Raw genomic sequence first — 17,055 nt, forward strand, 5'->3', positions numbered from 1 at the left:
CCATGAGTTGAGGCACGCTACTGTACAAAATAAACATTACACAGTCCTTATTTTCTAAGCAAACGCCTGACATGTCTTCAACATAGACATGTACGGTAATATGAAGAACATTTGGAAATATTTCGGTTGGTCGGGACTTTTAGGGGAAACGAGGGAAATAAAGATTGAGGCTACTGTTGCTGCTCTCATGGGAAAGAACAGGACTTGCTGTGTCAGGGTAAAAAACAACAACAAACTCAAAGTGATTGCCAAAGCACTAAATATCTGTGTGATAGTTGAGTAGTTGGACAAAGGTATTGGGATGCATGCCCAGGACACTCCCATGATGTGAAAATAGAAGAAAGAAGAAATAGAAGTATGCATCATCTGTTTTTCAGGGGAAGATTCTGCAATGCATCTATGGGGATCTTTGTGAGATATAATCATGCTCATGTGGTGGTGATGGGTCAAAATATAAACTCATATTCCAAAGGAAGTTCGATGCGGTTGGGTAAGGTTCTTCCACATTGAATTTATTCAAGTGTGCCTCTATGCAACTTGATTTGTGCATTGTAATGTTAGAACAGAGTGAGCAAATTGCATTGAAGACTCGTGTCAAAGTCAAAATCTCAATCACAGATTAAGCCAACACAATTTACATCCCTCTATGCACTCTCTAAAATGTCTGGGCAAATAATAAAAGCGACAATTTGGAGAATGTGAAAATGATAAAACTTGAATGTCCCAAATGAAGTACTGTTTTTTAGATTTGAATAGTTTTAATTAGTGTAGCAATATAAGCGTAGTAGAACGGAAAACATTTGCATACTACTACTCCTACTAATGATAATAATACATTTTCGGGTGTACAATAAACTAACATAGCAATGAAACAAAGCAGAATAGTGCTGAGAAGTGACACTTAAGTTTGAAAAGACTTATAAAACGTGAGCTTCCGAGTTTTGAGTTTTTTATGGAACCTACCACGATGACTCAAAAACAAGAGCTCCCTCTAAGACAACATCCATCCGGCTTTTAAATTTTAATAATATTTAAATGATCTAATAAGTGGGGAAATTTGGGTTATATTGTGAGGACGAATGTCAAAGGTAGATGATTTGGTAGCCCCGTTTGTCCCGCTCCCCCTACTTTTTTGCAAGTGGGTTGTTCCTCTCTCCAGCTGATCGGCCCAGGAATCCCCGGTGGTTCCGTCCGTCATCAGCTTTGACGGCTCCCATGTTCCACTCTCGCGTAAGGCTGTTTTAATCCACCGGACTTTGTGGCCGCTCGTGTCGGCAAACTGCTCCACGCTCATCGAGATTCTAAAACAAAAGAAAGAAAACAAGAAGAGGATTATCTTGTTGGGCCACCGCGTTTTGTGCGAAATCAGACGGGGGGGAATCTGTAGGCGAATTGAAAGGCCCTCGCTCCATCCCCGGATTCACCTGCTACACGGAGAGCCTCAACACGGAAGACCGACATGGGGGACACCGGGAGCGAGGGCAGCAAGCCCCCGAGTAATGTCAACGTTGTGCCGCCGCGCTGTCCCTGTGGTTTCTGGGGGTAAGACCAGGAGCCCCTCTAAACGTTTTGTTTGTGGCTCTTTAGCTTCACTCTCGACGGTTAGCTTAGCCGCTTAGCCATTAGCGCTAGCAGCTCAAACGGGGATGAGCTTGTTATGAGCCCCCTCCTCCTTCCCTCCCTTCCCCATTGTTTTGTAGCATTAGCTGGGAGCTAACTCCAGTTGGCCTCGTTCACTTCCTCCCGAGAGACCTGGACGGATAATCCAGCTAATGTCTCAGGTGTAAGAGGGAAAATAACACGGCGTGGTAAAAGTGCAATCAAACTTTAGAGAACGTTTGGTCCCCCAGACACTTGGTTGTTTTATGCCCCCCTCTTTCATTTTACTAGATTTTCCTGTAGCGCGGAAGTGCAAAATCCTGACATTTGGAAGTATTTGAAGGAATTATGCATTATGACACATACTGACTGAATTGTCTCTTTGTTTGAGACGGCAATATAAACATTTGTGAATCTGTAGATAGTGGCGATTACAACGATAACATTACTCATACCCAACATAACTCTGCTTTAAGTAGATAATTAGATTATTGACTAAGAGACAAGTGAGTCTGCAAATACCTTTACAAATTAAAAAAACCAGAACGACTTTGATAGTAGAATTAATATTAAAGTTATCATGTTAACACACCCGTAGTGGTGGTGGAGTGTATTTGAAAAATATGCAAATATCAGAGAAACAAATATAAAGGCTTTCACACAGCCTTGTTTATTAAAAAAAAGGGCTGTGAAGAAGGTACCTGCAGCCTCATGATCAAAGTCATATGTTGACACTTGTTACTAAAGTTAAACCTTTGTAGCATTTTTTTTTACTTAATTGTGACAATTGAGACTACTATCAAATAAACTGTGAGAGAGTCCTCCTGCCAGACATCATCATAAAGATTAAGACTGACTAGTAAAGCTTTTTAGCTCTTTAGGTGTGTCATTCAGACAGAATCAGTCAAGTGGCAGAGCTTGTCGTCTTATCTCTTCCAATCATTTTCATTAGCAGCAAGGTCGGACCACCTATGGGACTGATTGGTCGTGCTGTGCTCCCACTTCCTTCGCCCTAACAAGCATGTTGACATTCTCTTCCCGTTTGTTTCCTCTCCTGCCACTGTGATGAATCTAAAGTTGATTACCTCCGCCAATAAAGTTCTTTTTTGTTTTTAGCTAGACAAGAGGAGACTTGGGTACAAATTTGAATGGAATTTGGTATGTAGCTTTGCTATCACCCAAGGAGTGAATCTGAACTTTTTTATATCAAGGTCTTAACTTGAAAGGGAGTAGCCAGACTGTGATTCAGTGCATTGCTTTGGTGCCAACTTTTAAGTATCTTTGGACCCTGCAACTATGTTGCAGCTTCATTTAAACAGGCAATAGCCTTGTCTAATAGGAAAATAGAGATTGGCCATCATATTTCTGACTTCTCTAGGTTGTTGAGCCACATGTATGGTTGACAGTTTTGATTTAATGATCTGATGATTTGGTCATTTGCTGAAAACAGAATAGAAAAACATTTGTCATGTAAACAAAAAATAATAATGCAGCTTTGGCATCTTTCATATTTTAACCCAGCTACACATCCTTTCTGTACCAATCACAAAGTGACAGACAGAGTTTGAACCAGCTGACCCCCCTTTTCAGAAATGGATACAAAGGTGTGCTCCGAATAAACAGAATGTGTGTGAGCGTCATGCTTGGTGCACAGATGGCAAGCTGGTTTGGACAGGAAATGAGTTATCTCTCAGTGGCCAGCCAGAATCAACTCTTGTGTTTGAGCTGTCACTGAAATCAGAAAAGTCGCAGTGACCCGTCCAGACTTTAGATCAAAGATCGGGATGTGGCGGTGTTCAGTTAAGAGTAAGACATTTCCTACTGAAGTACAGACAGGGAAAAAACACCTACTACTAGAATCAAGGGAGTGTTTTTGTCCGAGCAGGGATCCAAAATGAGTAAGCCTGGAATTTGGAATCATGCTTGAAAACATGCATATAGTCTTTCACTTTGGTTGTCAACCAGCATTTATCATAAAAATCCATAATTTTGAGTGACTTTTTAGTGAAAATGTTTTATTTTGCTCTTTTTCTCCCCAGGTCCAGCAAAACGATGAATCTGTGCTCCAAATGTTTTGCAGGTTTGTTGTTTTTCTTTTACTGACTTTTTGGTTTAGTCTTCACTGCTTCAAGTTTTACAGTTAACCCAAAGTGTGTTTACTGTTCAGTTAGTCAGGCTACTGTTTAAAAGAAAGTAGCTGAATGTACTTATTTTGTTTGTTTGGTGTGTGTGTGTGTGTGTTTCATACCTAAGCTGTCTCCCACCTCAATGTGGCATTATTTAGCTTGACAACTGTGCTACACATACTATTTTTTCATCCTTTTTTTTTTTTTTTTTTTCATAATAACCAGGTGAGGACTTAAGAGCACTTTACATCAATATTGACTCTAATACCAAGTCTTTACTTTGCCAAAGACATTCAGAAGAAACAGCCAGATGGTGCCTCAAAAGCCTCTTCAAGCCCCAGCAGTAGCAGTCAAGCAGACGTATTCTGCAGTGAAACAAACAAAGGCATCGGTCAGTCCTTCATAGCCATGTCAGACTCCTCGGATGATCCTTTGCCAGGAGATGCAGCGGTAACCTCTCTACCTGCTCAGGACGGTAAGTTAGGAAAAAAACTGCTGGATTTTAGATGAGTGGAAATGTACTCCAAACAGCGTGAAGGTCTCTCCCCCTAAAATTAGAGACGTGGTACATATAAAAAATGGTAATGACCACATATAAATGATATATCGCCGTTTTTTTTTTTTTTCCAAGGCAACATTTTTTGTAGAACACAGCCAGATAAAGCCACAGCTGTCCAGACTATATTTATCCCGCGTGGCAGAGATAGTGTAGACGAAAGTTCAGGGTTATCTTCTCAGTGCGAGAGTACACTTAAAGAGGACACCTGCAATTGCCAGGACATCTGTCAGGGAGGTGGTGGCAAGGTCATTTGCCAAGGCTTGTCCCGACCAAAAAGACTACCAAAAGGACATTTGCAGTAAAACTCAACATTACTTACTTCTTACAGTACCAGTTAGGTGTAGTCATTCACATATTTTTGGACTGACTTTGAAATTGGCCAACCACAGTAAATCTACTTTGTATGTTAAGATAAAATGTAATAAAAGGTAAAGGTAACCCAGCACATGATCCAGTAGACTTTCAGTTCTATCTTCCCTCATGTCAATATTATGCATTTTAGATTTGTATGTGTGCTTGGCTCTTTCTATAGTCCTAGTATTTGTTGTTGAATTATTTATGATTCGGATGCCTTTGACCAAAAAAAAAAAAAAAAAAGATTCAATCCACCGTCAAAGTCTCTCGCTGAGAATGAACCTTGTATGGCAGTAAACAGCATTTAGTTATTGCCAGGCATCTCTTGCCTGTCTTATTGAACTTCATTTGTTTTGCAGAAGTATGCAGCACAGACACAGCCTTCAGCTCACTCTCCACTCCTACAAAACGCTCCTTTGAATCAGGTACGTCTCTCCGAGACTGCAAAACATGCCACCCTGCTGCATTTCAAGCAAGGGACTTGTCGTCAGTGGCTATTTTAGTTGCGCAGATATATACAGTCGGTATTGTTGATGAAGAACGGCATGTCGTTAAACTTTGGCCTTAAACTGTATACTAGATTTAATAAGTTAAATGGCATTTCTGCTATTGCCATGGCAACCATGGCTCACCTCATCAAGTGCCTAATTTAATCAGAGTCAGTCCTATTATACATTACTCTTCAGTCTTTTAAAAAAAAAGAAATATGGTTACTGTACTCAAACGTCATTCCATTCCAGACTTAACTTCAAACCTTCTCTCTACATATTTAACATCGGAATCAAAATGTGACACTCTACAAATTAATTCTCCAAATATTTTGCCTTTTCTTGTACCTCCGGTAAATTTGAGCAGTTTTCAATTTGACACAGTTTTGCCAGGATAGATGAAAGCCAGAGATGAGAGCGGTCATGTGCTAACAACATATACACACGCAGTCCGGATGTGTTCTCACACTCATATTGATGGTACGGAGCGGTAGAATCTGGCAGCTGAGCTTGGCCTAGTTCCCAGAGATTTATTGAGCGCCAATCTGCATTCGGCTCGGCCAGAGGAAAAAGTCTGCAGGATTGATGAGAAAAGTCGTGCTGACCGGTTCAACTGGCTGCAGGTACACACTGTTCCTGTGTCCTCTCATGCTCTTTTGACTTGAGCAAGACTCAAACACGAATGTGCAAGAGAGGCTGATTGTTGGGCTGTAAAACTGTACATGTATTTTAGCGTACAGTTGTAGCCTGGTGTGTACCATGCTTTGAATGAGTGATCGATTAGGCATAACACATTTGCTTTATATTTAATGGGATTTAATTCCATTTCAGAATAGCAAAAACCAAACACAGCAAAAGAAACTGACATTTTTCCAAAATTTGTCAGGGTATGTCACCCTGCATTTATTTATGTATTTATTTTCAAATCATATTGTTACAAACTTGTTTGTCCTGCCTGGAATAAATCCTCTCCTAAAGCTGTTCAACTCGTCGCTCATATTCTCTTTCCATCCCTTAAGATACTCTCAGAATGTAATTCTTTTTGGATCAATGGCGAGATGTTAAGCAGCTTTTCTTCTGGAATACACTGCGCTGCAGCAGCATACACTTTCTCTTAAACTGTCTTCTCAGCAGAAATACATTTTGTGGTTAGGCTCCATTGTTTTTTTTATTGTGGTTTGTATTAATGGATGATACGACAAGCAATTAATTGGGGCATCCAAAAGATGGATGATACGATTCCTGTTCTGCGTCATTGTTTATGTTTATGTATTTTGTGTGTCGGCAGCCTCCGAGTCAGAAAGTGACAGCTCTCCTGAGAAGCGAGCGAGAGTGGGTGAAGTGCCGGCGGCCGAGGAGTCGTCATCATCGTCGTCGTTGTCATCATCTTGTTCCGCGTCATCGTCATCCTCTGCGTCGTCTCGCGGCGGCTCCAAACAGCGGAGCCGCAAGCGTTGCCATCGCTGCCAAACCAAACTGGAGCTGGTGCAACAAGAGCTGGGCTCCTGTCGCTGTGGTATGACAACACAACACACACTCTATCCTCTCAGTTAAAATAAAGCTCCTAACGGTCCAATATTTACTCGTCCAACTGGACCAAAAAAAAACAGTCAGGGTGGGGGTCAGTGTGGGGCCGCTCGATATAGCCTTAATGATTCCTTTTAAACATGAAACAAGACAATTACAAGGAATACTAATACAGTCTAAACCAATAACCGTGCTTGCTAATCAACTTGTTTGCATATAAATGAACATACTTAAAAAGTCACAGCCACACTTCACTGCTTTAAAGAGCATCTGTTTAAAGTCCCCCAGAGTCGTTTTTAATTGGAAATTGACTCCCTTTTTTTTTTTTTTTTGTGCATAGGACATTCATGCCAAATAGTCTATTGTTTACTTTGAAAAGATGCAATTAGAGTCATTTCAACCGTTGTGGTAATTACTTTGCTTGTGGCTCTGCTGGATACTTACAGTAAGATTGGGGATGTTAAAAAACAGTTCAGGTAAAATGACTTCAGAAATGTTTTGAAGTCTGCATACACGATTTTTTGTCGTCAAGGCAATATTCCTCATCCCATTCCCGTTGAGAGGCTTTTAATGTTACATAATGTTCTCCCTTCCACTCCATTGGCGCGCTGTGCAATCACAGTGTTTTTAATTGCATATCAAGCCGCTGTCAAACTAGGCTTTTTAATCACTGCTCATTGAATGCCAACAGTGTTATTATGTGTATTAATGAATGGATTTAAGAAGATGTCAACGAATAAGATTTGTTATGTGTGGCAACACTCGTGCTGCCGCCTTTATGTTTATAGACTGAGAAGAAAAAAACATTTTAGGATACGGTAGAACTTCTAAAGAGTACTGTTGTGCAGCTGATCATAGGTGGCTAGTTTTTGCTACAGTTTAAATTTGAATCACGTGACCACCCTCACAACTAATGAGTCTTGTACAAATGATCTGAACCGTGTACCTCCCCACCATGTCCAGGTTATGTCTTCTGTATGCTCCATCGGCTCCCGGAGCAACACGACTGTCTTTTTGATCACCTTGGCAGCGGGCGCCAGGAGGCCGTTCTCAAAATGGTCAAACTGGACCGAAAAGTAGGCCGCTCCTGCCAGCGCATCGGAGAGGAGTGCTCTTGAGCGTCCCCCAAGAGAGAATCTTTACACAAAAGCCCTAGCAGGGATTTCTTTCTTTTTTTTTTTCTTTTTTTTTTTCCCTCCCTTCTCTTTTTTTTTGTACAGTCTATTCATTTAAAAGGATGCTCGCTCTCTTTAAATCCCATTTATCCACACTCATCCCAGACTTTTTGTGCTTCTGTCAGCTTGATTGTATCCCTGCTGCTAAACACAATCCCAGTTCACAAATGAAAACCAGAGAGAGCAAAAGGACTTTGGGACTATTCAATTCTTTGCCCCCCCCCCCCTACCCGCCCACCCCACCCACCACTTCCCCTCCCCCAGAATTCAGACGTGTGAGTGGACTAACAAATGAGCAGAAGCATTATGAGGACAAATAATATAGACGTTTGTCCAGGAAGCCGGTTGATGATGATACCTCAAAGAAAAGAGAATATGATGATGAAGAGGGCAAATGAGAGTTTTGAATCTCGTTACCTCAACAAGAAATCATCCACAACTGCTTGTTTGACCGAAGCAAGACGTACAACTGTGGGACTCTGCGTCTTAGCCGCCTCTAATAATCCTAACCAACCTGCTCATTTACCCACCTCAGGATATGGAAGCTTCTTTCTTCCAAGCTCCTTTTTCTGTATTTCCATTTAGCATTTTTGTCCAAGCAGGACATTCACAATCTGCAAGTATTGAGTTTGACTCAAATGCCATCAGGCTGTCTTTTATTATTTTGGGACTGAGCAAGACATGCGGTGTTGTTCAATGAAAATCATTTTTTTCGTTCAAGCAAGCAAAAGAAAAAAAAGGAAATAAAAATGTAAAATTATTTGAAAATACATGGTTTTCATTGAACAGTGATAAGATTGTCTTTCTGTCCGTTTTGGTAAAAACCTTCTCATTTATATCCCACACATTGTTTTAAGTTGTCTGTGTTTCATGACAGCCTGCATTGTTCTTCTTCTTCCAGCGTTTTGACACTTTTGTAAATACACACATTGCCGTTTGCGCTACGTTGACTAATGCTGAGCTGTTTTGACTCGGCAGTTCCTCTCTTTGAGGGTTTTGGTGGTGGTTCAGCTTATTATTATTATTTTATTTTTGGTTATACCTACTTTTAAAGGTCTTCACTTCATGAGCAGGGTTATTGGGTTTCTCATTCTTCCACCTTCAGGTACTTAACCGGTCCTCAGTATTGGCCAGTGTTTTGATTTCCAACTAATCTTGTTGACGATACTCTATTTGTTCTCTTTTTGCTCTCTGCTGCCTCTCTTCCCTCTTATTAGATGAGGTGCAGCAAATAGTAAATCCTCCTGTTAAAACAAGTAAAATTGTATTGTTGACTTAAGAAAAATTGTATTGAATATTGTGTTCCATGAAGAAAACTTTTATTTAACCTGTTTTTTTGTTTTTGTTTTTTGCTTTTCAGTTTGACTTACACCCAAGTGTAGTTTTTCTGTTATAATATGGTATTTGGGGAATTAAAAAATATTACAAAATTGTTATATATATTTTTTTCTTGACATGAATTTACATTTTCCTTTCCTCCTGCTTATTTTCCCTTTTAATGAGAATAAAACAAGATAAAAAAAAAAAAGTGCCTCTTGAACTGCTTACTGATGTGCGCTACTTAAGATTTGTTTTGTGTAGGGGCGGAGATATGTGTTGATCAGGGGTGGCCCATAGCCCCCCCTCCACACACACACACAGACACACACAGACACTCACACGCACACACACACACACACACACACACACACACACACACACACACACACACACACAAACACACACGAACACACACGAACACACACACACACCCACACACACACACACACACACAAAAAAGTCTGAATCCTGTCACCCCACTTTTTTTTTTTTTTTTTTCTACACTGGCCCTAATCCTCTTCCGTATGCAAGTTTTACAGAAATCTTTTTGTCATAAACAAATCTTTGTGACCAACTAATTTCCCCGCACCTGCTGATCTCTTGCGGCAAAACTCTTGCGCCTCGCTCAGCACAGTGGTTGGTAATCAGATCTTGGACCAGGCGTTCCTCGGTTTCTTTATTTTGCAATCTGCATCGAACAGCATTTTTGAATTTTTAGCCACGTTTTCTCCGCATGTGTTATATGGCTTCGTGCCATCTGCTGCATCCCATCCAATTCATTATAGTGATGTCAGCATGTGTTTGCAACTCACAAAGGGAGCGGCTATAAAGACGCTCTCATCTACTTAACTAAGATGTTTATATGCGGCCGCGCCCGTGTTTGCTAATGGAGAATTTAAACTAAAGAGTCTTCTGACAGCAGCAATGAGTCTTGGCGGGCCAAGCTGCATTAATTCGTGTAGTGAGTCGGAAAAACAGAAACAGGAAATGTCTACTTGATCAAAATGCAACTTCCAAGGTTGGCGTTGGAGGTCTTCCAGTGTTAGTGCAACTAGAGGTCTGCTTTGGAACTGCTGGAAGTTGGTATCTTCTCATGAAGTAGGTTAGACAACGTCAGGGCAAATGAAATCTCAAGTTATAAAAAGGAATATAAGCTCTGGATGTCAGACCAAGAGCTGTTAAATAATAATTAGGTTTAGTTTTGACTTGTAAAACTGTTCAAATTGTTTAAAAAGATGCATGGTAGTGAAAATTGCTAGCAATAATTATTTTGAAAAAAAAAAATGAAGACAATTTGTAATTTTAGTCATGACACAAAGTCGATGCAAAATTTGTCTTTGCGGGCCGCATAAAATGAAGTGGCGGGCCGTATCTGGGCCCCGGGCCTTGAGTTTGACACCTATAGAGATTCTCCAGTAAATGACGTTGTGAGGTTATTGAACGCATAGTGGGCGTTTGACTGCCCGCTACTTGTATATGTAATGCCATCCGACACGTTAAGCCACTTAGCCTCAGGTTAGATTTCACACACTTTCATTAGGGAAATGTACGCATGTATACAACACATCTTCGAAAAAGGTTTCCAACTGATTGATCTGGAATGAAATTTAATACAAAATGCCTCTTAGTGTGTTATGAGCATGCATCCTCATTCCCCAAGATACATAAGTGAACTCTAGCTGCCTTTACACTGCTCATCATGTCCGCTTGTGACATTTGGTCAGGTTCAAAAGAAAATCAGCCAGCACTATGGAAGATCCAATCCCAGCCTGGCAAGCCATTACTGTCAAGTGAACACGTTTTTCTCCGTCTGACCTTTAAGAAAGAAGAAGATGGCATATCTCGCTTCTTCTTCTGGATGACTTCCTTGAATAATGCCAGATAAAGCGGCGAACAGAGAAAAAAAAAGGCTCTGATGAAGCTCTGCTGATGGATTCAGTGGTGAGTGCGTTCCATTCCTGGTGCATAGTTTGTCACCGTACATGTGTACTTTGTCCAGAACACACAATTTAGCCTTCAAATACATTCTGCATATCATGTAATTAACTTGGAGACACATTTATGTAATATATAAAACTGACTGATATCATTTGATACTGCACGGATTACTAATCAGAATGTGTAATCATGTACGCTACTACTTGAAATAATTTGTTGTACTGAAAGCCACACAAGCACATAATGCCCTCAAATAATATAACACTCTTATCTGATTGAAGCGTCAAATCACTACTTGGGCCATTATTGTGAAGGAGCTTCCATAGTAATAAAGCTCATTAGATTGATCGGAAAGGATTGGGAAAAAAAACAAATCGGCATACTCACACAATCACAGTAGCCCCGCCCACTTCATTCTAGGATCCCATTACACAGGCAACAATTTCGTTTAATTCTTGTTGGTGTATGGACAAATGTTTTTGTTCCAGGGTGAGCCATGATATTGGATAACTCCACGGAGGTTGGCTTTCACCCAGGCACTGATCAAATTCATGTACAACATGTGTGGGAGGGAAACCTTGTTACTTATTCCGGAGTAAAAATTTCATTCTAGAGGTGTGATTTGATAATATTCACATGATGTCATAAACTTTTAGGGAACTTTGGAAAGCACATATTCTCCCATTTTATATCCATCTTTGAGTTTTCTAAAATGTGTTTTCCTTTGGGTCATCAGTGAGTAGTGAGATATTCACTGCCTGACAGCCAATCACGTGCGAGGAAAATCCAGAATCTGAAATGCATTCAATTCATTTCAATTTTACCAATTGACCATTTTTAGACACATTTTCCTTGTCTCCTTATGTGACATTGGATATTTCTTTACATGAGATTTCTTGTTTGGGGAAACAAATTGAACATGAATCAGATTCATCAAGAAAATACATTTCTCGAATGTCGCTCCGTGAAGCCAAATTGGTAATAGAACAAATCCATCACAAGAAAGCAGTGTCCCAATAGAACGCTCCATGTGGTGGAAAACTCTGAAAATATTAAACACTGGAGTTTTATTCGTTTTGGGGCTGCACAGCCCAACACATAGTTTATAGGTAATAAAGAAAGAAAGAAAGAAAGAGTCTATTAAAGACAATAACAAATTCAAAGCCACTCAGCTTCTCACTGAATTCATTTCCTGTTCGTCGGAAAATCATAATTACCTGCCGCAATGTGGCGCTGTGATTGCTATTAAAAACGAAGAGCTACCGAGTCAATTGTCATCAACCTCTCAGAGTGGCTCTCATCGGGACTTGTTTACGTATCGCTCAATTAACACGTGCTAGCTGCAATTCCCCAGCTTGCGGGCATTCACACTCCTGTCTTTCCTATCTAACCAGGTAACCTCCTTATCTGCTTGCTACCAATTGAATTTCTTAGCAAATAACATTCAGTACACTCTTTTTCTTTGTGAGTTATTGGAATGGATTGATTTTTTTCCGCTCTCCCCTGTATAGAGAAAGAAAAACCATCTCCGTGAATGCCCACACTATAGATGAAGCAAACAAGGGCCACACCATACGAAAGAAAATACTCCAAAGGGACCTATTGTATCTTTTTATTGGGTTCTTTCTTTTCTTTAATGTGTGAATGGATTTACACATGTGATCTTAGAACAAGTTAAACTATGCAAAATGTGCTTATCGTCCACATTTGACCAGTGAAGTAATTGATTGCGTAAGAGATTTTCAAAAACAACACACACACACACACACACACACTGAGTGCACTTCTGGGAGTGCAGAGACCTCGAGACACTCTTTGTGGCAAATCATTAATTATTAATGAGCAAGATTCACACACAGCTTTTGATGTCATAGTAGTCAGGCATCTTAAAGAGTGTGTGTACGTGTGTGTGTGTGTGTGTGTGTGTGTGTGTGTGTGTGTGTGTGTGTGTGTATGTGTGTGTGCTGGTTGTATGCTAACTTCTCGGGGGCTGTGAGTGAGTTGATAAAGCGCGTGGTTTTTATCTGCGGGGTCAGAAGATGAGGGCTGACATTTCTCCTCCACTGATGATTTCCTATGGGTATCGCAGCTTTCAGATGGCTTTACCCGCTAGATCTGCCGAGGTGGGCCGTAGTTTTTTTTTTTTGTGGCGCTTACTCGTACTATGGCATAGGAGAATGCAAAGCTAATTAGAGTAATCACTCGTCCGGCTTTCGAGTGGTTTTCTTGTTAAGTGCTCGGGATGCAACGAGCTGACCCTGGAAATGCCACCACAACAAGGATCATCCCCTCAGGAGCCAATCTCTCCATTTGACTGCTTTCTTTCTCCTCCTTCCCCCCCTCCCCTATAGTTCCACAATAGGCCTGTTACAGAAATGGAGTGTTGAATGCTTGTGCGTTGTTATGGGGGGTGAAAAAAAAAAAAAAAACAGAGGCCGAGGGCATTAGCGGCCAAAGTGAAAAAAAAGAAGAGACTTTTTCAAGTAAAAGCTCCTGTGGTGTCGAAGTTGTGAGCAGATATGATTCATATGTCACACAGCCCCATGGTGGTGCATAAAAGTTAACGTCTTCTGTTTTCAGCTCTTTTTCTTCTGCGATTTGGAGTCAAAAGAAACACTGAGGGATTTGTCAACATGTTCTTTTAAATGGAAATGCAAAAACTTGGTTGTTTTCTTATTTATCCTTTGGTTGAATAAAAATATTTGTTATGCTTCAGCCGTATATTTTTCATGACGTTATGGCAAGAACTGTGTCAGACATCGTCAGGTTTGCGTGGTGGAGCCTGAGGCCAAGTCCCAGGAAGCAAAATGAACCTTAGACAAAGAGAAAAATGTATTTTCAAAAAAACTAATATCCAATATTTCTTTTTGGAACAACCTAAACAAGCAAACGATCACTTAGCACTCAAATGTGAAGGAGAGCACAAAGTTGAAAAGAGGCTAACCCTTTTTTTTTCCCTACTTCAACGATTGATTAAAAATGACGGGATAATAGCTTCAAAATGTGTTTAAATCAATTATTATTGTTTTTAAATTTTTACATTAACCACGCATCGTGAACGTAATGACTTTTTTTTAATGACAGAGTACGTCATTAACAAAACGTCACAAACTGATTTTTTTTTTCCCCCTCCCTGTCCTTGCGTGATATTTTTCACTCCCAATCAGTTCTTCCTCACCTATTCCTCCCCTCTTCCTCACATTGCATCTTTCCCAGCGCGCTGCTCAGGGTGTCAGCAGCTGTCGACGTAATGAGGATCAGTGTTGTTTTAAACATAAAATGGTGAGGAGAGCAAGAGAGTGAGGAGATCAATAAGAGCCATTACTTCTCCTCTCTAATGATGTAGCCCCCCCGTCTCCCCCACACCCACCAACTCCTCACCCCCTTGTCTCAGCCCATTTCTACACACGATTCGATATCGGAAGGGAGGAGGTTATGAATTATCGAATCCCGAGAGCGTGTGCCTCGCCGCCAATTACCTCGTGAAAAATGGCCCTTTCTGGATTTGTGTGTGTTTGTGTGTTTGGTGAGAGGAGAAGTTGATGACGACCAGCCAGTCCGTGAACAGCCACAACATTTTGTCTCATGTTGGTCTGTCTTGCAAATGTTCCATAGATTTAATAATGTCTTACTATTCGAGTGTTTTCCAATTGTTACCAAGCCAAAAGAAAATACACTATTTGTTTTTTTGACCAATTAAGATTCCATTTGTTGCCATGTAAATGTAAGAATCTGGAGTACTGGTGTCCAACAAACCCCACATTATTGAAATATTCGATTCTTTTTTTTTAGCTAGATTTTCGATCCACCACTCTGATTGGCTGAGCTAAATATGCGCACCAAATATTCATTTAATATTGTCGGGCGTGATTAAAAAGAGTATTTTCATGGTGTTCTAGACAGATCCACCCACACCTTTGATGGCTAGCTCTTTTCAAATGGATAAATCGGAATCATATAATGCATAGAGACATTAAGGATTATTTCAAATGAAGCTTTTGTTCATTGCAGTGTTCATTAGTCCAGTGTCATCTTCATCATCCACCAATTCTAATCTATTCTTCAAACATGTTTAATTTGCCATGGAGACTGACATCAAAGTTTAATAGTAGTCTTTCCTTTTCGCTTGTGTAACACACATGCACAAATACAATGAAGTTATTGACGGTCTCAAGTGTATCTTTCCTGTCCATTTAGCCGTTGGTGTGTTCAAAGTGCTCAGCGCTGATATACAGCACTTGGAGCTCTTATTGAATTGCACTGATGGAACATCAATTACAGGCCTTGGTGCCAGAGAAAATGCGTTAACTAAGCTCCTCATATCACATTACAGTGTGCAGCTCTCTGCTCTAAATAAAATCTCGTTGTATCGAGTGTTTGCTGCATTGTCTCTAAGTTGGTCCACCACAAACCTCAACAATGATGGACTGTATTGCTTGCAAATTTGTCAGGGCGTGGACTTTTTTTTTTTTCTAAGGAAAGGGACATTGTGAAAGAAACCTGTTTCACATATTAAATACATAAACAAATCAAATAAATATTATATGTCTCAGTGGCTGCTTATCAATAGCTGCACTTCCCTAATGTATCTCCAGTTTACTCATCTCAGACGTCTGCAAGAATATTACCCAGATGTGATTGCCTGCATTAGAGTCCAATGTCATTTCTTACAAGGATACTTTAACCATTGCATTAAATTATGTTGTATTTTTATCTGAATTATGTCCAAATTGAATTGAGGCTCATTCTTGCTTAGTGGGGATGAGAATTCAAATTGTGCTAATGTCATCACAAAAAAATTGTTTCATGTACTTTCAGTCTGCACTCACTGGTCAATGGATACAATTATATTTATGTTGCGTAATTGTGAGTGTAATTTGCAGTGAGGTACATACAGTACGTGGGTCGATATATTAGGAACATGTAATGCAATGCAAACAACCACAATTATGATCATATGGTTAAACTGATTGGTCTATCAATGCAATTATGTTTTGTGTATTTGTCCATCATGATGGCAATTAAGACCTATTTATATGTTTACATGACTCATACTTAATATTGACAGATAAATATATTGCTCTAAAATAGATTACAAGCATTAAGCATATAGCTAAAGATGTACTGTGCTTTATAGTTGCAAGCAAACAACTATAATAACTTCGTTGCATTAATCTGTACATCTTAATATTAACACAATGTCCATATTAGTTAACCAAAAATATTAGCAACAATACAATGCAGTGGGGGAGCTAAGAAAGAAATAAAAGCACAAACTCAGTGTCAAAAATGAGATTTGAATAACTAGATGCCTCCTTTGTCATGCTAATAAACCTGTGGTTGACCTCCCAATATTCTATAGCAGAAGTGTGGAGTTGTGGGTTATAACAGAGGCCATTGAAATAAATGTCACAGAAAAATAATTAAACCTACAATTCTTAAAACACAAAACTTGGTACTTTGATGTCACACAAGCATCAATAGATGGAAAAAGTTTACAATTCTGACTAAAAAATAGTGTAAATGAGTGTACCCAGTCACAATAATGCCCCTCTGATTTTACATAGCTCTTTATAGTGCAAGTGGAGTACCTAATAAAGTGTCCGGTTGAGTACAGGTACAGCTGAATGTGTGTTGAGCTGAAAGTTTGCCCTCTTGTGGACAAATATGTAAGTACACCATTCTGAAGTAACAGCGAGAGGGGAGGGACGGATTCAGTGCGTCTCTTTTTCTGTCACATTTAATTGGTCTGCAGGCAAGGGGGTTATTAGTCCTCCCTCAACCCCCCCCCCCCCCCTCACCCCCCCCCCCCCCCCCGAAAAAAAACCTTCTTAGCTCCTAATTGGTGTTGAACGCCTCCCAAATGGCGCGCAACTCCCCATGGTGACCCATCGGAACCAAGAGGAGATCTCCCTGTTAGTGTTCTTTTCGGACAACCTGTTCCTCGCGACCCCTCACCACTGTGGTCT

General features: G+C 40.2%; 1 protein-coding gene across 2 annotated transcripts; it reads left to right on the forward strand.

Annotated features, from left to right (window-relative positions):
* The first annotated feature begins 1,120 nt into the window (after nucleotides 1-1,120).
* LOC147059444 (AN1-type zinc finger protein 3-like) lies at nucleotides 1,121-9,402 on the forward strand. 2 transcript variants are annotated; one of them, XM_085906838.1, is made up of 6 exons: nucleotides 1,121-1,542; nucleotides 3,639-3,679; nucleotides 4,015-4,200; nucleotides 4,998-5,063; nucleotides 6,415-6,642; nucleotides 7,617-9,402. In XM_085906838.1, exons 1-6 carry the CDS (start codon nucleotides 1,460-1,462, stop codon nucleotides 7,769-7,771), a joined length of 759 nt encoding a protein of 252 aa, XP_085762964.1. In that variant the 5' UTR covers nucleotides 1,121-1,459; the 3' UTR covers nucleotides 7,772-9,402. The 2 variants fall into 2 exon arrangements, with proteins under 2 accessions (XP_085762964.1, XP_085762965.1); XM_085906839.1 differs by lacking the exon at nucleotides 1,121-1,542 and adding an exon at nucleotides 1,624-3,497.
* The last annotated feature ends 7,653 nt before the right edge of the window (nucleotides 9,403-17,055 follow it).

The sequence above is a fragment of the Syngnathus leptorhynchus genome, chromosome 3 (genome assembly GCF_054491065.1).
Source record: "Syngnathus leptorhynchus isolate UIUO chromosome 3, UIUO_Slep, whole genome shotgun sequence".
Lineage (NCBI taxonomy): Eukaryota > Metazoa > Chordata > Actinopteri > Syngnathiformes > Syngnathidae > Syngnathus > Syngnathus leptorhynchus.